Here is a 22,918-nt window from a genome sequence, read left to right as displayed (position 1 = left end):
GGCCATGCGCCACCCAGGTCTCGGCGGAAGGAAGGAGCACTCGACCCAACAAAACGGACGCCCCGAGTCTTCGTGGTCGTTAAGCAAAGAAGGGGAAGCGCATCTTCACTAGGCCACAGGACCAGGCCTTAGAACTTTTGGGTTTTATCCATAAAAGATCCTTAGGAAACAGAAGAAATATCCAGATCGAGCCATGCAAACAGTGATCTTCCGCCGGCACCGCCTCCCGGCTGCGACCTAGGCTCTGGAGGAACCGCCCCAGGCCCCCGGCACCGGCTCCACCGCACAGTCCGCGCGCGGCGGTAAAGCCGCGCCCACGCAGCGAGCCCCCAACCCTGCTCCCCTGCCGCCACCGCCCCGGGGAGGGTGCGGAGAGGGCGCGCCGCGGCCCACGGACCCCTGCAGAGCGCTGCTGAGCAGGGCCGCGCGGAATCACGGGCCGGAGGCGGGGCCGCGCCGGGGCAGGCGGGCGTGCGGGCGTGCGGGCGTGCGGGCGGCGCTTTACACTCCGGCGGACGCGCGGACGCGCGGGCGCCCGGGCGCGGCGCCGCCGGCACCGGAGAGGCGCGGCTGCCGGCGCGGGCTGCGGGAGCCGGGCCGCGGCGGGCGCCCGGGCGGGGTAGCGGTCTCTGCCGCCTCGGCCGGCTGGTCCCTGCGGCGGCTGCCCGGAGGCCTGGGCGCGCGGCCCTTCGCCATGTACACCTTCGTGGTGCGCGACGAGAACAGCAGCGTCTACGCCGAGGTCTCCCGGCTGCTCCTCGCCACCGGCTACTGGAAGAGGCTGCGGCGAGACAACCCCAGGTTCAACTTGATGTTGGGAGAGAGGAACCGGCTGCCCTTCGGGAGACTGGGTGAGCCCTTCCCCATTTCCCGCCTGCCCTCCCCGGAGCGGCCCTGCGCGCCGCCCGCGGCCCGTTAGAACCAGCGCTTTTGTTTTTAAAGGTCGCACATCTTCCTTCTGTCGCTTCTCGGGCATATCAAAACAGATCCGGAAAGATCGAAACCTGTCGTTTTTAATGCTTTCTTGCCTCCTGACTTGGACTTAAGAGTTGGAGTCGTGGTGCGGCCACTCAGGGCTACAGCTGCCTCCTGACAATGACCGGTCCCTGCAGCCCGGGAGACGTCAGCCGCCGGGGCTGGGACCTGGGGCGCGCGTATCGTGGCTCCCCGGATCTGACGCCCCCAAATCGGGCAGGTCCGCCTGGGCGGGGCACGGCTCCGCAGAGCCGGAGGCTGGCGTCTGCTGGAGTCATCTTGCAGCTTTTCTGCACTGAGGATTTCTGCCTGCTTGGCGTGGACGCAGTAGGGAGAGCTGTAGGTGTTGAAACCCCTAAGGCTTCTGCCACCCAAAGGCGCGGAGGAACGGTCAGGGAGTTTGGAAAAGACCTCTGGATATCAAAAGCAGGAGCTGCAGAAGAGACCCTAGCCCAGGGAAAAGATGTCTGATTTTAAACCTTTCCTTAGTTTCACCCAAAGAACATGCTTTCGCAGTTCTACATTGGATTAAGGTCTTACACGAGGCTGGGTTCACCCTCCCTCTCTTCCCTGCTGTCCCCGAGGGAATAACCTTCATCCACAGGGTTGAAGCTGGCTGGGCACCACCATACCCACTTGTCCGCGGGTAGGAAGGTGCAGGAGATAGCAGGGGACTAGATGCTCCTTTGTAAATGATGTCATCCAGAAGTTGCCCAGGTTGGTTCAACTCACATCCCGTTGACCTGAGCATAGTCTCATGGCCTCCCCTCGCTGCAGTCATCTGGGAAGTGCAGCTTCTCTGGGTAGCCATGTTCCCTGCCAGAATTCACCAGAGGTGGGGGCCAGTTGTATTCCAAAGACAAGGAGAGAATTGATATGGAGGAAGAGTCACTTCTGCCTTGGAGGGCAACGCAGAGAGAGCAGTGTTCTATGTCCAGAAGAGGAAACAGTTTTTAGAAATAGGTGTGGTCGGAGTTCGAATGGGTAAAAACTGAATATAGGCCATTTGGAATTGACTGGTCATTGGTGAGCTTCCAAAGATAGAGCCTTTGAAAAGGGGGTTGTGTAAAACTCTAATCGTTGGAGGAATGAAAAGCTGCGGTGTAAAGTTACTGAATTTTTTTATTTTGAATAGTGCCTGGGACAACTTTTCATTTGTATACAAGTTTATGATGTAGAATGGTGACTCCATGGAAGGGCCCATTTGAACACCCAGAAATCTCAGAATATGGAGACTGTGCCTGGAGAGTCCCTTTTGTTAACCGGTCTCAGGAAGACCTTCGCAAAGAGAATACATGACCTGAAAGGAAGGGAAGAATTGCTTATGGTTCAGAACAATTATTTCTTCCTTGCATCGTCTGCTTCCTTTCCAGACTTCCTGACTTTCCTCTGTATTCTTGGCAGTGCCTGGCTGTGAAAGCTTAGATGGAATCCTAACATTAAAAACAAACATTGCTCCGCCCAGGCGGAGACAGGAGTGACTGGCATTATTACCCAGGGGCTTAAGCCTAGGAATGAGAAGCAGAAGCCTATGGAATTTGAATCCTAAACAGGTACCACAAATTCAGCAGATGATTAGTAAACATTTGTTTTGTTTTTGTTTTTAAGACAGACTCACTCTCTGTCACCCAGACTTGAGTGCAGTGGCGCTATCTAGGCTCACTGCAGCCTCCACCTCCTGGGTTCAAGCAATTCTCCTGCCTCAGCCTCCCAAGTAGCTGGGATTCCAGGCACACACCACTATGCCCAGCTAGTTTTTGTATTTTTAGTAGAGATAGGGTTTCGCCATGTTGGTCAGGCTGGTCTCAAACTCCTGACCTCAGGTGATCTGCCTACCTCAGCTTCCCAAAGTGCTGGGATTACAGATGCGAGTCACCATCCCCGGCATACATTTGGTTTTTATGGAAAGAAAACAGCATGCTACAATGAATTTGGTTATATGTCATCACTATTAAGGGATATTTACCGTTTGCTTAAAGTGCACTACGTGAAAGCCAAGAAGATTTATAGAGCTAGGTAAAGGCTTAGGAAGGCTGGTGCCCTGTGGATAAGAAGGTAGGCAGTTCAGGTGGGAATCAGGCCTGTCTGTCCAAGGGGACCAGTGAGAGCCAGCTAATGCCTACCTGAAACTTGATTTGACTATATGCCAGTCTCAGAAAAATTATTCTTACTTTTGGCATTTTCAACTGAAAATTCCTTTGATTGGGCTTACTTTGGTTTCTGTTACTGGAAATGCAATGCATTTTATTAAAATTTGAAACAAAATGCTTTTTATTTTATTATTATTTTTTGAGATGAAGTCTCATTCTGTTGCCCAGACTAGAGTGCCATGATGTGATCTCAGCTCACTGCAACCTCTGCCTCCCAGGTTCAAGTGATCTTGTGCCTCAGCCTCCCAAGTAGCTAGAGTTGCAGGCGTGTGCCACCATGCCCAGTTAATTTTTATGTTTTTAGTGAAGATGGGGTTTTGCCATGTTGGCCTGGCTGGTCTTGAACTCCTGACCTCAGGTGATCCACCTGCCTCAGCCTCCCAGAGTGCTGAAATTACAGGCATGAGCCACTGTACCCGGCTGAAAACACTTTTCATTTTAAATAAAAATTTGTTTTACTTCGTACCCTTTCTGCTCTAATTTTATCTAAAAAGGCCACATGTAATAAGAGCTGTTGAAAATGAGTTTTCCCATGGAATGAGGCACAGAAGAAAGCTCTCATGGCTTCTGATTTTACAGACGTGGCCTCTCCACTACCTTCATTCACCTCCTAGAAGCTTGCAGAGATAGACTTGCTTGAGAGCAGCATCAATCTAGTTCTTCCTTCCTTCCTTGGTGTAGAAAGCCGGGTTACGGATGTGGAAAGCATGACTCTATTAAAGTAGCCTTACTATACAGAGTGACAAGTCTATATGTGTTAAGCCAGGAGGGGAGTGCAGTGTGCTGTCAGAGAGAGGTGAAATGAAAATTACCCTCAATGCCCTCCACCCTAACAAAAAAAAAACAAAGGTAGCAGCAGTTTTGGTAGACCTATGATGCTGATGTTATGATATCCACTGTGGGGAGACTGAAGGTTGCCAGCAGTATGCCAAGAGAAAGAGGGTCCTTGGGGACAGAGAAACAAAACTGTTCCATTTTCTAACAGCCAATCCTGAGATGAGAGAAGGAAAAGCCGGGCATGACACAGCTGTCCTCTCTCCTGCTTGCTGGTGTTAACATTGCCATTCCCCAGTTGTCCTGTGTCCCTTCTGACCCTCCTCTTTCCTTCCTAGGTCACGAGCCCGGGCTGGTACAGTTGGTGAATTACTACAGGGGTGCCGACAAACTGTGTCGCAAAGCTTCTTTAGTGAAGTAAGTGTGAAGACCGCCGTTTTCCAGTTTTTACCTAAATAAAAAACTTAGGCAAAAATGTGGGGTTACTTAAAAGGCAAACATGTTTTTATTTTAAAAGCCAACAAATACCAGTCGAGAAGCTTCCTCTAAGCCACTTGGGTTGCAGTCCAAAACATGTTGCTTGATAAAGCCTGCCTTCCTCTGAGGTGAGTCTCCTAGAAGCAGAGCCTGACTCAAGGTTTCCTGTGTAAGTGATTTCCTGGGGTACGGTTCTTAAGAGACACTCATCAGGAAGTGGCGGCTGGACATGGTGGCTCACACCTGTAATTCCCAGCACTTTGGGAGGCTGAGGCGGGCAGATCACTTGAGGTTGGGAGTTCAAGACCAGCCTGGCCAACATGGAGAAACACCTTCTCTAGCAAAAAACACAAAATGAACTGGGTATGGGGGCGGATGCCTGTAATCCCAGCTACTCAGGAGGCTAAGACAGGAGAATTGCTTGAGCCAGGAGGCAGAGGTTGCGGTGAGCCGACATTCTGCCATTGCACTCCAGCCTGGGCAATAAAAGCAAAGCTCCATCTCAAAAAAAAAAAGGAAGCAAGGGCACAGCAGGGCAGGGGGAGAACCAAGTAAAGAGGTGGTTTCAGCCAAAGTCTTGCCTCTCCTGACTCCAAGGAGCACTGAAGCGAATGGCACGTCAGAGTTGTCACATTTTGAGCAAGGGGACCAGGCCTCTGTGCCCCAGTATCAGTCAGCCATCAGCTGTGGGAAGAGATGGAGGGCGTAGTTTCACAGGCATTTCTGGGCATAGGCTGGTCCCTGGAGAAGGGCATATGTAGCCCTTAGCATCCGTCTCTCATATTAGCAAGGGGTCCCTCAGAAAGAATATCTGGGCAGGGTATAACAGCATTCACTCCACTGCCCATCCCTGAACAGTTGGATTATGGCCAGGTATCACCTCAGTATCACAAAGTGGAAGGTGACTGTGTTATACAACGATTAAGATCTAGGGTCAAAAGTGTAGGTTTTCATCCCAGCTCTTCCTCTCACTAGCTTGGGCAGATAACCTCATCCCTCTAAGCCTCAGTGCCTCTCTCTTAAGGCTATTATGATAATTAAATAAGGTGATGCATGTAAAGTTCATATAGCACAGTGGCCTGGTACATAATGAGTATTTGACACTGCCTTGATTTTCTTGGCTAAGTTGGGGAAATAGTAACTACCCTAGGTTGTTATGAGGATTAATTGAGCTAATTTAGCTAAGGGCTTTGAATAGTGCCTGTCTGTCGTTCACACTGTATTAAGTGAAAGCACACCTCAGTATTATTATTGCTATTAGTATAGTTGTCATTGCTATTATTGTTATTTCAGTAGGGAAACACTGGGTCAGGCCGCTAAAATCAGGGCTGTCATAGGTTTGCAGTATTCTTTCCATGATGACAGTTGAACATGTATGTGTAGCCAGGTACTAGGAGATATGACCCAATGCAAAATTCTCTTTTCCCACTAACATTTCTTTCTGGATGCTAGATATTTACTAGATTGGGTGCTCACAGGATCATTTCTGCTTTGTTTACTCATTGGCCTTGGTAAGTTATGTACCCACTCCTCTCTGTGATGGGTTTTCATGATTCATCCCATTCCTGAAGGAGAGTGAGGCTTCCTGAAGTCATCTTGTGATACATTTATATATTTAGAATGCAAATAACTGTTTCACTAGAATCGGAAATAGAAGTGGAACATGTTTGTTTATTCAGATTATTCACTTAGAAATTCTTTTTTTTATTATTTTATTTTTTGTAACTCCTCTGAGCTAATCACTTAGAAATTCTTATTAAATATTTATTAAACCTTTTCTGCTATGACTTTTTCCCTAAAGACAAAGGTAAAAGTTTGCTTTTATAAGTAGGAAGCAGAGGATGCTATAAAAAATAAAATGGTCTCCATATTTGCATGTTTTGCAGTTCTAGTGAAGCAGAGTGAGTACATGGCTGGAGTCATGACCAAGTGTGATAAATATCTGTGACCTTGGAGAGCACCACTCAGCATCCCAGTGTTTCATCTGTAAAATGGGAATGGATGATGGTGACAATACCTGCTCGTTGCCTGTCAGAGGCATGCAGTGTAACCCCTGATAGCACCTTGTAATGCTGACATGGCCTCTGCAGGCTGGAGATTGCATCATCCTCATCAGCTTCCATCTTTGTCTCAGGTGTCCTGTGAGGGGCTTGTAGTAATTCCTGGATATGATGGTTCCCTTTATCCATTTGTCTCTCTCCCATGATTTTGTATGGCTTGAAAGGACTCCAGAGAGTTAGAAATATAGTCTCCTTCATTTTATAGGACAAAATGGCAGCTTAGAGAGGACAGCCAGGTTGCCCATGGCCGTAGTAGCTCCTGTTAAGCCAGGACAGTTTTAATCTGCACAAATGGTACCCCTGGCCATTGTGACTGTGCACCCTCGGGAGGCTTCCCAGAGCCTTGGTGGTGTTCAGTGCAAGACCCTGTCCAGTCCAATCCTTCCTCCTGTCACTTCAGGGAGTTGCAGAAATTCATTAAGGCCCCAAGACTGTAGTCTTAGAACCCTGAGGGGCTTTTCTTCTCCTGGTACAGATCAGAGGCTTGCTTTTCCTCTCCTGAGCATTACTGTTTTATAGATGTAAATAAATCTCCATTTCTAATTACTTCCCAAATGGGCCCATGAGGAAATTGGACAAAAGCAAAGGACTTCCTACAGAACCTAGTCTTGGTTCTGTATAGGAAATGAGGGCATCCAAACCAATCTACAGACCAGCACTGTCCAACAGAAATAGGATGCTCGCCACACTAGTAATTTTAAACTGCCTAACAGCCACATTAAAATAAGTGCAAAGAAACAGCTACAGGCCAGGCATGGTGGCTCACACGTGTAATCCCAGCACTTTGGGAGAGCTGGGTGGATCACCTGAGGTCAGGAGTTCGAGACCAGCCTGGCCAACATAGTGAAACCCCATCTCTACTAAAAATACAAAAATTAGCTGGGTATGGTGGTGGGTGCCTGTAATCCCAGCTACTTGGGAGGCTGAGGCAGTAGAATCAGTTGAACCTGGGAGGTGGAGACATTCTTCAGATTTCTGTTAGTTTTTACAGCCAATTTTCATAATGCTATTACAATTAACATTTTTTTGCATGCTGAGTCATGTTATAAAAATATGTGAAATCATTGTTATCAATTTGTATTATGAAGTTGGAACATAAATTCTCATACCTGTCTGGCTAAATCACAAATAAGGTCTTCTTTCCCCTTCCTTGGAGTTTTAAATTTAGCTTGTTCATATGCAGTATGAATATAGATAAGAAGATGCAAATGACAGTATTTTTTTTTTTTTTTTTTTTTTTTTGGGGGAGTTTTTTTTTTTTTTCCTAGGCTGTAGTGCAGTGGTGCAATCTTGGCTCACTGCAACCTCCACTTCCCGGGTTCAAGCGATTCTCCTGCCTCAGCCTTTTGAGTAGCTAGGATTACAGGCATGAGCCAGCATGCCTGGCTAATTTTGTATTTTTATTAGAGACAGGGTTTCTCCATGTTGGTCAGGCTGGTCTCGAACTCCTGACCTAAGGTGATCCACTCACCTCAGCCTCCAAAAGTGCTAGGATTACAGGTGTGAGCTAACATTCTTTTTTTTTTGTGACAGAGTCTCGCTGTCTCCCAGGGTGCAGGGCAGTAGTATGATCTTGATTATTCAATAATAATCACAATTATTGAAATAATGAATTATTGAGTGAAAATAGTGATTTGACAAACATTCCTTTTATTTTCAAGAAAATCTGAATTGGAATTGCAAAGTAAATCTTTATTTAAAAAAAAAAACAAACCTGTCCCTCTCTCAGTGAGTGAACATTGGCAGAGAACACAGTATCATTAAATTCATTGTCTTCTGTTTCTACAACTGGAGAGTCATCATGTATATACAGAACCATTTCAACAACTGTATTCAGAAAACCTAACACAAGGCTGGGTGCCGGGGCTCATGTCTGTAATCCCAGCACTTTGGGATGCCATGGCAGGTGGATCATTTGAGGTCAGGACTTTGAGACCAGCCTGGCCAGCATGGCAAAGTCCCATCTCTACCATAAATACAAAAAATAAATTAGCTGGGCATGGTGGTGCACGCCTGTAGTCCCATCTACTTGGGAGGCTGAGGCATGAGAATCACTTGATCTCAGGAGGCAGAGTTTGCAGGGAGCTGAGATTGCACCACTGCACTCCAGCCTGGGTAACAGAGTTAGACCCTGCCTCAGAAAAACAAACAAACAAAAAGAAAACCTAACACAAATGTTTTCAATATGTATCACATAATGCAGTGAAGCAAAAGTTTCCAATATGTAGCATACAATAAAATGTAGTAGTAAAGGAAACATTAGTCTACCAAAATCTTAGTAAATCCATATTTTAATAAACCTATCTGAAGTCTTATCTGTCATGATAGAAAGTAATTTTTTGCATGTAGGTAAAATTCTTTGGCAGATGTAAAAGATTAAAAAATATCTATACTATGATATTTTTTAAGCTGCAATTTGCTGGCATTTTTTCATATATTTGGAAATTTTTTGAGGCAAAACACCCAAAGTATTAATTGGACAGTATCTCATGTCACACAGTTCACCTAAAGCTAAAGAAAAATACTTAATATTTTTTAAATTTTGAGTCAGTAGTTGATATTGTTAGAAAGGTTTTATAGTCTGTGGGCAATTGTGACTCAACTGAAGATTGTTCATTTTTATAAATTATATTTTTAAATCTTTTCCTTAGAATAGTTTTTTAGAACCACATTTGCATCTAAAATAGTTTTCTTTTTGTGTAAGTATCCAAGCCATATTGTAGTTGCCCAGAGTTATTAAACTCAGACCCTGTTAAACATTTGCTTAAAAATGTGTTGGGTATTGTGATTTCAGCCACTAATTTTATTAATTTTTTTTGAGTATTGAAAGAAAAATACTTATCAAGTTTATTATATATTTGCTAAAAATATCTCCCTTACACAATTGTTTTTTCCGTTTACTTTGACCATAGCCTATTGCAGTCACCACTTGGGAGTCTGTGGCATACTTCCTTTCAGATGGAGTCTCGCTCTGTCACCCAGGCTGGACTACAGTAGCATGATCTCAGCTCACTGCAGCCTCCACCTTCTGGGTTCAAACATTTCTCTGCCTTAGCCTCCCGAGTAGCTGGGATTGCAGGTGCCCACCACCACACCCAGATAAATTTTTTTGTGTGTGTATTTATAGTAGAGACAGGGCTTCACCATCTTGGCCAGGCTGGTCTTGAACTCCTGATTTAATGATCCACCTGTGCTGGCCTCCCAAAGTGCTGGGATTACAGGCGTGAGCCACCGCATGCAGCCTTTTTTTTTTTTTTTTTGTAAATCTGTTACTGTCCTTGTCATAGTAGTAGCTTCTGTGTTCCTGCTCAATTCCACATCAGTAGTATGCCTTTGTTTTAAATTTAAAATGTTGTCCAAATGTTTTTTTAACTAGAAAAAAATTCTGTTTCACCTTTGTTGCCAATTGTGGTATACATAGCTAACACTGTAACTCATGCTCTCTGCATAGTAAACATACCATAATGTTTCATCAGTGCACAGAAAGAAATCACTTGAACTGAATCAATCTATTGTCCTTCAATAGAATAGCGATGTGTTTGTGTGTGATACTAGAAATGACAAATGGCCCTGACGTGCATGTTGCAATACAACCACCAAGTGAAGTGTTACCCCACCACATCAATAAAGCTGTGATTCATGGAAAAATATTTTATAATGCATCCATTTTTAAATTAAAGGCAAATTAAACTTTAGGCCAGGCATAGTGCTCACACCTGTAATCTCAGCACTTTGGGAGGCCAAGGTCAGTGGATCATCTGAGATCAGGAGTTCGAGACCAGCTTGGTCAACATGGTGAAACCTATCTCTACTAAAAATACAAAAATTAGCTGGGCGTGGTGGTGGGCATCTGTAATCCAGCTACTTGGAAGACTGAGGTGGGAGAATCACTTGAACCCAGGAGGTGGAGGTTGCAGTGAGCTGAGATCATGCCACTACACTCCAGCCTGGGTGACACAGTGAGACTCCATCTCAAAAAAAAAAAAAAAAAGTTAAACTTTAAATTCAGTTCCTGAGCCACACTGACCACATTTCAAATGATCAGTAGCCACACGTGGCTGGCTAGTGGCCACTGGGTGGGACAATACAGGTACGGAGTTGAACTTGCAGTGAGTTAAGAATTTATTTTGTTCCTTCAAGTTCAAGTAGCTTTTCAGTTCTTCCCCTTACACTTTAAAATAGCTTTATTTTTAATCTCAATCTAAAACATCATTATTTCCACCATTTGCTCACAGACTGGGTTTTGTGGGCGAATCTTAATAAGGAAGTGGCATTAACAGTTCTGTTCTAAACAGAAGAGGGAGCACAGCTCATGGAAGGCCAGCGCATGTCTGTGGGCAGGTTCCTCCCTGGCTCTGATTCCTGGGGAGTAAGAGCAGGTTTCCATTTAAGACTGGGGGTTTTGGAGTAGCTTGAGCTGTTAAAAAAAGAAAAAAGACTTGGGATTTCGGGGCTTGCATCTCGGCTGGTCCTCACTACCTTTATGATCTTAGGAAGTTCACTTCTCTGTGACCCAGTGCCTAATTTGTGAAATGTAATGTCAGTGCCTCTAGCTTCAGGGGTCTGATTGCAGAGTAGATGCTGTGGGAAGCCCCTGTGTGCTAAGCGCCTTGCCTGACTTTATCTTCTGTGGTGTTATGGTATTTGGGGAGCAGGAGGTATATTTCACTGTGACCACTGGTATTCTGTGTCCCATTAGAAAGATACCTTTTTTATTCTGTCACCGAAGCCAGCCTATGCTAAAAGGAAGAAAAGAAGAGCTTTAAAAAGTCTTTAGATAATTCAGATTCCTACATAAGCTTCTCTCTCCCATAGGGAGTTGGGCCAGGATAGTCTTTTTGCTACTTAAATTTTCCTCTCTTCCCTATTTCATTTTTTAGTATGGGTCTGGCTCAACAACCTATTTGTTGAAAAGGTGTTGGCACAGAATTATGTCCAGTTAAGTTTCCTTAGAGATGCATTTTAAAAAGAGAAAAAGTGTTGGACATGCCTTTTGAATTAACTGGGGTATGCCTTTAAAGTTGCATCTAACAGCTATGTGCTGCCCAATAATACATTTGGGCTTTGTCCAGAGAGACCAAGAGCAAACAGAGGTGTTAGGAGATTGGGTCATGCTTTGCCTCCCTGAAAATCTCTGGGGGAAAGCAGTGGGCTTTCTGAAGGGAGTGATGAAGTGCACTAAGAAGGGAGGCTGACCTTCTTATGTCATCTGCCAGGCTAATCAAGACAAGCCCAGAGCTGGCTGAGTCCTGCACATGGTTCCCTGAGTCCTATGTGATTTATCCAACCAATCTCAAGACCCCAGTTGCTCCAGCACAAAATGGAATTCAGCCACCGATCAATAACTCAAGGACAGATGAAAGAGAATTCTTCCTCGCTTCTTATAACAGAAAGAAAGAGGATGGGGAGGGCAACGTTTGGATTGCAAAGTCATCAGCTGGTGCCAAAGGTGAGTTGACACTGCTGTCCCCTTCTCTACTCCTGGTAAGTTCCTATTGTGATGTATTTAGATGAATGACCCTATTCTAATCTGAATCATCGAAGATAGAGACCACGTCTAGTTGCATAGTTATAAACGCCCAGCTGTGTACCGATGCCTTCTAAACGTGTATCTCCAGTATAGGTCTTTTCCTTTAAGCTCTAGATGCATTGACACCCTCACCATCTCTAAAAGGCATTTGCAACTGAATACATCTGATACAGAACTTTTTATTTCCTTCCCAACTTTGCCCACGCCAGCCTGCTCCTCCTTCACACTTTCCACTTAGTATATGATCCCACTATTCACTCAGTCTCTGAAGCTTAAAACCTAGGATTCATCCTTGACTACTCTACTCTTTACTATGTACTCCTAATGCATTAGCAATTCTTGCTAGCTCTACCTTCAAAGTACATTCTGAATAGACTATTTCTTGCTATTTCCACTGCTCCCTATCTAAATCAAAGCCCCCATTCTGTTTAGTGTGTGTAACTGCAGAGCCTGCTCTCAGTCAGTTCTCCTTCCAGACAATGTTTTAAAAACATAAATCGAATCATGTTACTTCCTAGTTGAGACTTACCAGCTGGCTTCCTAATGCAATTAGAATGAACTCCAGATTCCTAAAGTCAGCCGGCACCATTTGACATTTGCCCATGTTTCCGATCTCATCTCCTTCTATCCTCAGCTTTGCTCTCTGCACCGTAGACTGCCTAGTATCTCTCAAATACTCCAGACTTGTCTCTGTACCTAGAATGAGCTTACATGGATTGTTTTCTGTTTCTCTCAGCTCAGATGTTGGCTCCTCAGGGAAGGCTCTTCTAATCTAAAATAGCCTCTGTTTCCATTGTTTTCTTTCCCTTTTCCCTGCTTCATTTACCTCCTGGCATTAACATCTTCCTAGCGCTATACTACTTACCTGTCCATCTCTCACGTTATACTGTAGGCTTCACACAAACGCAGACTTTCTGTCTTATTCATCCTTGTACGTTCCTCATAGGCACTCAACAAATATATGTTGAACAAATGTGTAGAAGGGGTGAGGTTTGTAATACTAACTCAGGCTGAAAATAGAAGCAGTTCATTAACTCAGTTTATGTGTAATGAACACATAAACGGTCTCGGTCTATGACTGCCCTCCTATGCTCTTTATAAAACCATTCCCTTTTGAACTCACTTCTTGTATTGCCTTGGAAGACATCTGGCCATTGGTACTCCTTTCTATTCCAAGTCAAAGGGACATCACCTTCTTTTCCACCAACCATAAGACAGGAGGCCTCACCTGGTATCCCTGAAAGGGGGAAAGTTGGACTCTTGCCACAAGCCAAGCACTTCACCTACTTTTCTCTCCCTTCTTGTGACCTTTTCTCAAGTACTGCCCCCCAGTGTGGTTCCAATGGTAAATGGCAGAATTGGAGGAGGAAATACATGTCATGGTACTCCAGAATCCTGTAGGTTTGCGATTGGAGTCAGAATGGCCATTCTGAGGACACCTGGGTGATCCCTGGACCCTCACCAGGATAAGACTCAGAGGGACACCAAGCAGCAGGAGGAAGTCAAGAGAATAAAATGCCAAACAAAGACTTTTTGCTTTAGGAGTTGAGGAGATAAGTTTTTGTTTTCTTATTTTGTAGGTATTATGTTTGGGAACTATAAAATGAAACCAATAGGATGAATGAATGGCTTTTATTCTTGTTAAACAAGTGTTTATTTGGTACCTACTACATGCTTTGAATAGTTGGCTCAACCTTCAAGCTCTATCCATTATGAAGCCACTGTTCAGCATGTCAACTACCCATCGTCTCTAAACTGAGCCACCTTTACCTCTCACCTGGGTGGAGCACAGGAACACACTACATCTGTAATAGCAAATTATTGTTTAGAAACAACCCCATTGTCCCACTGCTATTACAGATATCAGTAGTAAATGTTTTTGCTCTAAATCATGCTTGTTTCTTTTTCAATTTTAATTTTTATTGTGTGTGTGTGTGTGTGTGTGTGTGTGTGTGTGTGTGTGTGTTATTTTTTTTTTTTTTTTTCTGAACAATGTCTTGCTTTGTTGCCCAGGCTGGATTGCAGTGGCATGATCTCAGTTCACTACAGCTTCGACTTCCCCGGCTCAAGCAATCCTCCTACGTCACCCTCTTGAGTAGCTGGAACTACAGCCATGCACCACCACACCCTGTTAATTTTTTGATTTTTAGTAGAGATGAGGTCTCACTATGTTACGCAGGCTGGCCTTGAACTCCTGAGCTCAAGTGATCTTCCTACCTCTGCATCCCGAAGTGCTGGGATTACAGGCATGAGCCATCACACCTGGCCTCAACTGTTCCTTCTTCTTAAATCTTTCTTTAGAGTAAGTTTGAAAAATGAGATGACTTGCCCAAATGACATGAAGCCTTGATGGCTTTTGCTCTGTGCTATCCTATTGCTTTTTCAAAGGCCTGTGAGCTAACAGAGCAGTTCATGACAAACTTTCACTAATAGTGTCATCATTTTTGTTTTCTCATTTTGTAGGTATAAAATGATACATAAAATTTAAATTGATTTTATAATTTTGGATACTGGTATATCAAAAAATCTAAGTATGATTCCTGAGGGAGATGAAATAGCATGAGTCATGTGTGTAGGAAAAGAGAGGAAGGGAGCTTTTCCAGGTTGATTTGCAGTTCTTGTTCAAGAAGCTGATCAGATGGTAGAACAAGTGACAGGAACAGGGTAGTTGAGAAGGGGGTTAACTTTTGGGAAAGATAGATCATTGAATTAATGAACTGAATTAAATTCATTTACACTGAAAGCATGAGACCCAGGTAGAAATCAGCTATAAATCAGAAGGTTCTAGCAACTTAAAACCACAATGAGCTGTCACTACACTTTTATTAAAATGGCTAAAATAAGAAATGGTGACAACTCACTGAAGAGTGAGTTCAGCAATGTTGCAGGATATGAGAGCAACACACAAAACTTAATATATCAACAATGAACATGTGGAAACAAAGTTAAAAACATAGTACTACTTAACTGGGTGCGGTGGCTCATGCCTGTAGTCCCAACACTTTGAGAGGCAGAGGCGGGTGAATCACCTGGGGTCAGGAGTTTGAGACCAGTCTGGCCAACTTGGTGAAACCGTGTCTCTATAAAAAATACACATATTAGCCAGGCTTGGTGGCAAGAGCCTGTCATCGCAATTACTCAAGAGGCTGAGGCAGGAGAATCACTTGAACCCAGGAGGCAGAGCTTGCAGTGAGCTGAGATTGCACCATTGTACTCCAGCCTGGGCAACAGAGCAAAAACTGTATCTCAGTGAAAACCAAAACCAAAGCCACAATACTGCTTACAGTAACCCCAGAGAAAATGTGATGCTATATATAAATTTAACAAGACATGTACAGGCGCTGTACGCTAATTGCAAAATGATTATGAAGGAAGTCAAAGAGAACCTAAAGAAATGGACAGACATACTGTGTTCATGGATTGCAGGATAGTAAAGATGTCAGTTTACCCCAAACTGGCCTATAGATTTTCTCATGAAAATCTCAGCAAGATTTTTGTGTAGACATGGAGCTGCTTCTAAAATTCACATGGAGGCCAGTCACAGTGGCTCATGCCTGTAATCCCAGCACTTTGAGAGGCTAAGGTGGGTAGATCACCAGAGGTCAGATTGAGACCACCCTGGCCAACATGGTGAAACCCATCTCTACTAAAAATACAAAAATTAGCCAGGCATGGTGGCTGGTGTCTGTAAACCCAGCTATTCGGGAAGCCGAGACAGGAGAATCTCTTAGGTCCAGCCTGTGCAACAAGAGCAAGACTCTATCTCAATAAATAAATTAATTAATTAAATAAAAGTAAAATAAAATAAAAATTCACGTGGAAAGGCACAAGCCCTAGAATTGCTTAAACATCTTGAAAAAGAATAAAGTATAAATAAACATGCTACTTGATATTAAGACATATTTTAGAGCTATAGTACTCAATACACTGTAGTATTGATGGAAAAATAGAAACATAAATTAGTGGGGCCAGATGCAGTGGCTAACTGCTGCAATCCCAGCACTTTAGGAAGCCAAGGCAGGCAGATCACCTGAGGTCAGGAATTTGAGACAAGCCTGGCCAACATGGTGAAACCTCATCTCTACTAAAAATACAAAAAATTAGCCAGGTGTGGTGGCACATTCCTGTACTCAGCTACTCAGGAGGCTGAGGCATGAGAACCCAGGGGCAGAGTTGCAGTGAGCCAAGATCATGCCACTGTGCAACACAGCAAGGCTCTGTCTAAAAAAATATATATATAATATATATGTTATATGTATATATTATATAATATATATGTTATATATATAATGTAGAATATATATTATAAATATATATTATATATATAATATATATGTGTATATATAAATCAGTGGAAGAAAATAGAGAACTCAAAAATAGACCAAAACATATACGCCCATCATTTTTTTTAAAAAGGTGCAACAGCCATTCAATAGAGAAAGGATAAGCTTTTCAACAGATTGTACTAGATAAGGTGGATATCAACAGGCAGAAAAACAAACATCAACATAAGCCTCATATCTTATACAAAACTAACTAAAAATAGATCGTGGACTTAATAATTTTTCAGAAAAAAGGAAATAGGGCTTAGCAAAGAGTTCTTGAACTTGACTCCAAAAGTATAATTAATAAAAGTAAAAATTGATAAATTGAACCTCATCAAAATAAAACTTTTGTTCTTTGAAACACCTCATTAGGGATAAAAAGATGAGCTACAAACTGGGAGAAAGGATTTTTAAGTCATATATGACAAGGGACTCAGATCTAGAATATAGAAACAACTTTTAAAACTTAACGGTAAACAACAACAGACACACAATCCAATTAGAAAAAGAGCAAACAGTAAGATCCCATTTCTACAAAAAAATATAGAAATTAGTCGATGCGGTGGCATACACCTGTAGTCCCAGCTTCTCAGGAGGCTAAGGCGGGAGGATCACTTGAGCCTGGGAGGTTGAGGCTGCAGTGAGCCAAGATCATGCTACTGCACTCCATGTGGACAATAGAGCAAGATCTCGTCTCAAAAAAAAAAAAGGCAGAAGACATGATCATGCATTTTGTCAAAGAGGCTACATAGAATAAGATAAGCAAATGAAAAGATTTTCCATATCATTAACCATTACACAAATGCAAATTGAAAACACAACAAGCCTTCGCTGCACTTTCATTAAAATGGTTAAAATCAGAAATGGTAACAACAGCTAATGCTGGGAAGGATAAATCAGATCACTAATACAATGCTAATGGAAATGTAAAATGGTACAGCCACTCTGGAAAAAGTTTGGCATTGTTTTATAAAACGAAATGTGTAACTACCATGCAACCCAGCAATTTTACACTCTTGGGCATTTGTCCCAGAGAGATGAAAACTTACATCCACACAAAAACCTGTACACGATTATTCATAGCAGCTTTATTTATAATAGCCCCAAACTGGAAACAACCCAGATATCCTTCAATGAGTTAGTGATTGAACAAACTGTGGTGAATTTATGCCATGTGCATATGCATCAAAAAGGTATGAACTACTGATTTAAAAAAAAGCTGTAGTAATGGTTGTAAAACTCTTGAATATACTAAAAACCATTGAATTGTGCACTTTCAAAGGATGAATTTTATGGTATATGAATTATACTTCAAGCTATTAAAAGGGATATATTGATGATTTTATGTTAATGGACAATTCCAACATATCCAGTTTCTTCTGTTACAATGCTGCAAGGAACATACTTGAACATTGATCTTTATGCCTTAACCTTCCTGGTATTTCTACAAGATATAGTGAAGGAAGAGGATTTATGGTAGTAGTCTTTATTGTGGTAGCCAGTGACCAGTTATGCAGTGGTGTTTATTTTGAGTGCTTAGACACTTTGAATTTCTATAAAACTGAGATTTCATGGTTGTAGCCAGCCAAGACAGCATTGACAGTCCCATGTGGAAAAAGAGTTGGAAGGATGATCCTGGGTGCTCTTGAGGAGAGAAGGGAGCGTGGGAGAGACTTGAGTAAGGAAGGGCGGGAAAAAGGTGAGCAGGACAATGAAAGCCTCCTGTGAGGTTTTTGCTGTTCATATTTCCTTTCTGCCTTTATAGAAAGCTCTTGATTTGAATTGGACTGGTTTCTCTTTTGCTTTTTCCCTGTTAGGTGAAGGCATTCTCATCTCCTCAGAGGCTTCAGAGCTTCTCGATTTTATAGACAACCAGGGCCAAGTGCACGTAATCCAGAAGTATCTTGAGCACCCTCTGCTGCTTGAGCCAGGTCATCGCAAGTTTGACATTCGGTAATGCATTCATGTCTGTAGCTTTGTTTTTATTCATCTGAAAAAAATGCCATGGTATATGGTGGGGAGGGGGACATGGAATATGGGAAAGTGTTTGACCATGTTTAATATGTTACCAAAATTGAGCATAGCTGAATGGAACTGAGCTTCTGTACCTAATTTTCTATTTTTCTTTCAATACTTTTTTCTGTCTAAAAAAGATTACTAAGATTATAGATTTTCTTTTTTAAAAAATACTCTCCTCTTACCAGGTACAGTGGCTCATGCCTTTAATCCCAGCACTTTGGGAGGCCAAGACTGGTGGATTACCTGAGGTCAGGAGTTTGAGACCAGCCTGGCCAACATGGCAAAACCCCATCTCTAGTAAAAATACAAAAATTAGCTGGGCATGGCAGCAGACACCTATAATCCCAGCTAGTCAGGAGGCTGAGGAAGGAGAATCACTTGAACCTGGGAGGGAAGGTTGCAGTGAGCCGAGATTGTGCCGTTGAACTCCAGCCTGGGCCACAGAGCAAGACTCCGCTCTCTCCCCGCCGCCCCCCCCCCACCACCACCCCAAAATCCTCTTCTATGAAAATGACTTGTGGATCCAAACAAATGAGTATAAATGTATGCTTATGGAATAAGCTGAGAGATGTCCATGGATCACATATTTCAGGCGCAACAGGTTATGCAACCTTGCCAAATAATTTCTCCTCACTTCATTATTTGTGTCCCCTCTTTATAGGTTTTATGACCATACCTCAGGGGATTTTAAATTTCTGAGGAAAGGGCTTGGCCTGGAGAAAGAGGTTGTGTGGTGCATTCTGAAGCTAAATGGCCCTCCCTCTCCAGCGTACCTTTGACCTTGCTATCAGCTCCTTGTCAAGGACTCAGTCTCCTTGATTGCTTCATGATGATTTGTCGCTTCTTGAACATAAGCCCTATGTCACATCATCTTCAGGAGGAACACTCTTAAGATTACTACAAGAGCAGACATGACTAATGGAGGTTTCATAGGTTAACCTTAAAAACCAGCCCATCCATGGTGGCACGTGCCTGTAATCCCAGCTACTCAGGAGGCTGAGGCAGGAGAATTGCCTGAACCTAGGAGGCGGAGGTTGCGGTGAGCCGAGATTGCACCATTGCACTCCAGCCTGGGTAACAAGAGCGAAACTCCGTCTCAAAAAAAAAAAAAACCCAGCCCATCTAGGGTGAGGTATGGTGGCTTACACCTGTAATCCCAGCACTTTGTGAGGCCAAGGCAGGTGGATCACCTGATGTCAGGAGTTTGAGACCAGTCTGGCTAACTTGGTGAAACCCTGTCTCTACAAAAAAAAAATATAAAAATCAGCCGAGCACAGTAGCATGAACCTGTAATCCCAGCTACTCAGGAGGCTGAGGCAGGAGAATTGCTTGAACCCAGGAGGCAGAGGTTGCAGTCAGCCAAGATTGCATCATTGCACTCCAGCCTGGGCAACAAGAGCGAAACTCCGTCTCAAAAAAAAAAAAAAAAAAAAAAAATCTGGATCTCTTCAAAATGCTTTGTCTTTTGATTAGTCTCCTTGTTATTTATGGTAAAATGGTTTGTCTCATTGTAGTGATAACTGACTATCTTAGCTAAATCATAGTGTGCATCTTACAGTTTTAGAAACTTCCTCCTTCCCTAGTTGCCTCCCACTCCTCACCTACCCCCTGAAAGAAGTCCAGATGTGGGGATTGATGTATCTAATGTGCAGAAACTTTGGATGGCTTGAGTAAAAAGCAGTGTTTTTGTTGAATTGCAGAAGCTGGGTCTTGGTGGATCATCAGTATAATATCTACCTCTATAGAGAGGGTGTGCTTCGGACTGCTTCAGAACCGTATCATGTTGATAATTTCCAAGACAAAACCTGCCATTTGACCAATCACTGCATTCAAAAAGAGTACTCAAAGAACTATGGGAAGTATGAAGAAGGAAATGAAATGTTCTTCAAGGAGTTCAATCAGTACCTAACAAGTGCTTTGAACATTACCCTAGAAAGTACCATCTTACTACAAATCAAACATATAATAAGGTAACTTAATTGTATCTTTTTTTTTGAGTGGGGGTTACGTGTTTCTTCTTGAAGGAGCTTTGGGTGCCTCTGACTTTCAGAGAATTGTTTGATATAAATTATCTAATTTATGGGCAAAAATTTTTTGTAATTTTTAAAAATTTTCCTTTTAATGTCTGTAGGTTCTATAATGTCTCCTCTTTCATTTCTCATCATAATGATTTATATTTTCTTTCTCTTTTGCTTGGACAGAATATCAATTTTTTTCAATCTTTTCAAAAATTAGCTTTTGGTTTTATTGGTTTTCTTTATTTTTCTTTTTGGCTTTTTTGATTTATGCACTTTATTATTTTCTTCCTTTTGGTTTTTGGAGGATATAATTTACTCTTAATTTTCTAGTGGTGGTTTTTGTTTGTTTGTTTTTTAAGAGATGGTGTCTTATTTTATTGGCCAGGTTGGAGTACAGTGGTGTGTTCATAGTTCACTGCTGCCTCAAACTTTTAGGCTTAAGGGAATCTTCCTGTTTCAGCCTCCCAAGTAGCTGGAACTACAGGTGTGTACCACTGTGCCTGGCTAATCTTTTTGTTTTTTGTAGAGTTGGATCTCACTGTCTTGCCCAGGCCGATCTCGAGCTCCTGGGCTCAAGCCAGTCCTCCCACCCTGGTCTCCCAGAGTGCTGGAATTCTAGGTGCGATTATAAGTGTGAGCCACCATGCCCAGCCTATTCCAGTTTTTAAGGTGGAAGATTAAATAATTGATTTGAGATATTTCTTTTTTTTTAAAAAAAAATAAGCAAGTCTCAGTTTCCCTCTAAATATTGTATCGGCTGAATCCCACAGATTTTGCTATTAACATAATTTTCATTTCCATTTTATTAAAATATTTTCTAATTTCCCTTATGATTTTGTCTTTAATTCATATAATTAAAAAATTTTTGTTTAATATCCAAATATTACGTCAGGAAGATACTTTGTTTGGTTTCATCTTTAAAAGTTGCCAAGGTTTGTTCCATAGCCCAGAATGTGGTCTTTTAGTAATGTTCCCTGTGCACTAAAGAATGTGTATTTGGCTGTCGTTGGGCAGAATGTTCTTTTTTACTTTTATTTTTTATTTTGAGGCAAGGCCTTACTTTGTTTCCCAGGCTGGAATGCAGTGGCACAAACATGGTTTGCCGCAGCCTTAACCACCTGGGCTCAAGCGATCCTCCTGCGTCAGCCCTCTAAGTAGCTGGGACTACAGATGTATGCCACCATACCCACCTAATTTTTGTACATTTTTTGTAGAGACAGGGTTTTGCCATGTTGCCCAAGCTGGTCTTGAACTCCTGGGCTCAGGCAATTCTCCCATCTTGGCCTCCCAAAGCGCTAGGATTACAAACATGAGCCACTGCACCTGGCCTTGTTCTGCTTATTACTTTCTTAGCCAAAAGGCTGAGAAGCGATGCTTGTTCTGTTTATTATTGAAAAGAGAGGCATTGAAGTCTCCCTTAGGTAATTGTGGATTTGTGTGTGTCTTCTTTCAGTTTTACCTGTTTTTGCTTCATGTCTTGATGATCTTTTGTTAGATGCATTTATGTTTAGGATTGTTATCTCTTCTTTGGGAATTGACCCTTTTATCATTATGTAATTTGTCTTTATCTCTGGTAGTATTTCTTTTCTTTGTCTTTTTTTTTTTTTTTTTTTTTTTGAGATGGTCTGGCTCTGTTGCCCAGGCTGGAGTACAGTGGCATGATCTTGGCAAACTGCAACCTCTGCCTCCCAGGCTCAAGCCATCCTCCCACCTCAGCCTCCTGAGCTACTGGGACTGCAGGCACAGGCTATCATGCCCAGCTAATTTTTGTATTTTTTTGTAGAGACAGGGTTTCCCCATTTTGCTGGTCTTGAACTCCTGGGTTCAAGCAATCTACGCACCTCAGCCTCCCAAAGTGCTAGGCCTGAGCCACCATGCCCAGCCAGTATTTCTTATTTATTTATCTGATTTTTATATAACCAATCTGGCTTTCTTTTGATTAACGTTTCAATTTTTCAGCTGGGTATTTGGCTCCCTGTCTTTTTTTTTCTTTTCTTTTTTTTTAGTGCTTGCTCTAGGCATTACAATATACATATATCAATTATTTCACAGCTTTCTTAGAGTTAGTAATTTACCATTTAAAATAAAATGCAAAAACCTATAGCACGTTCACCAAATCTTCCCCTCTATGTTATATGTATATATCTACACATTGACATCATTACCACATAATCATATAATTTTTTGTTATCAAATATATATATATATATATATATATATATATATATATATATTTGCACAGGTATGATAGATTATCAGGTTGGATTCTTTTTAAACTATAAAACCAAACTCTATACTGTCTATAAGAAGCCCACTTTATAAAAGGAGAAAAATATTCTTTGATATTTACCCAGCTACTACTTTTGTTCTTCCTTCAGTTCTGAAGTTCTGAGTTTCTCTCTGGTATCATTTCCCTTCAAACTTAAGCATTTCTTTTAGAGCTTTTATATTTACCCATATACTTCCTTAAATTTTAAAGTTCTGAGTCTCTCTGTTAAGCCTTTCTTTTAAAACAGCTTTACTGCTGATAAATCTTCTTAATTTTCTCTCATCTGAGAGTATGTTTATTTTACCATCTTCTTGAAGGGTA

The 22,918-nt window shown here is 42.5% G+C and overlaps 1 protein-coding gene across 2 annotated transcripts in view; it reads left to right on the top strand.

Annotated features, from left to right (window-relative positions):
- Positions 1-534: 534 nt before the first annotated feature.
- TTL (tubulin tyrosine ligase) overlaps positions 535-22,918 on the top strand; it is a 34,448-nt gene continuing 12,064 nt past the window's right edge. For both annotated transcript variants that reach the window (XM_032243672.1, XM_032243671.1), the window contains exons 1-5: positions 535-851; positions 4,238-4,316; positions 11,653-11,885; positions 18,109-18,244; positions 20,011-20,280. In XM_032243672.1, the coding sequence (XP_032099563.1) occupies positions 695-851; positions 4,238-4,316; positions 11,653-11,885; positions 18,109-18,244; positions 20,011-20,280 (875 nt within the window). In that variant the 5' untranslated portion in view covers positions 535-694. The remainder of the gene's footprint in view (positions 852-4,237; positions 4,317-11,652; positions 11,886-18,108; positions 18,245-20,010; positions 20,281-22,918) is intronic.

This window comes from Sapajus apella, unplaced genomic scaffold, assembly GCF_009761245.1.
Source record: "Sapajus apella isolate SASKATOON/1434 unplaced genomic scaffold, GSC_monkey_1.0 scaffold52, whole genome shotgun sequence".
NCBI classification, from domain to species: Eukaryota; Metazoa; Chordata; class Mammalia; order Primates; family Cebidae; genus Sapajus; species Sapajus apella.
Note: the sequence above shows the minus strand (reverse complement) of the source record. Positions and strands in the feature narration are given on the sequence as shown.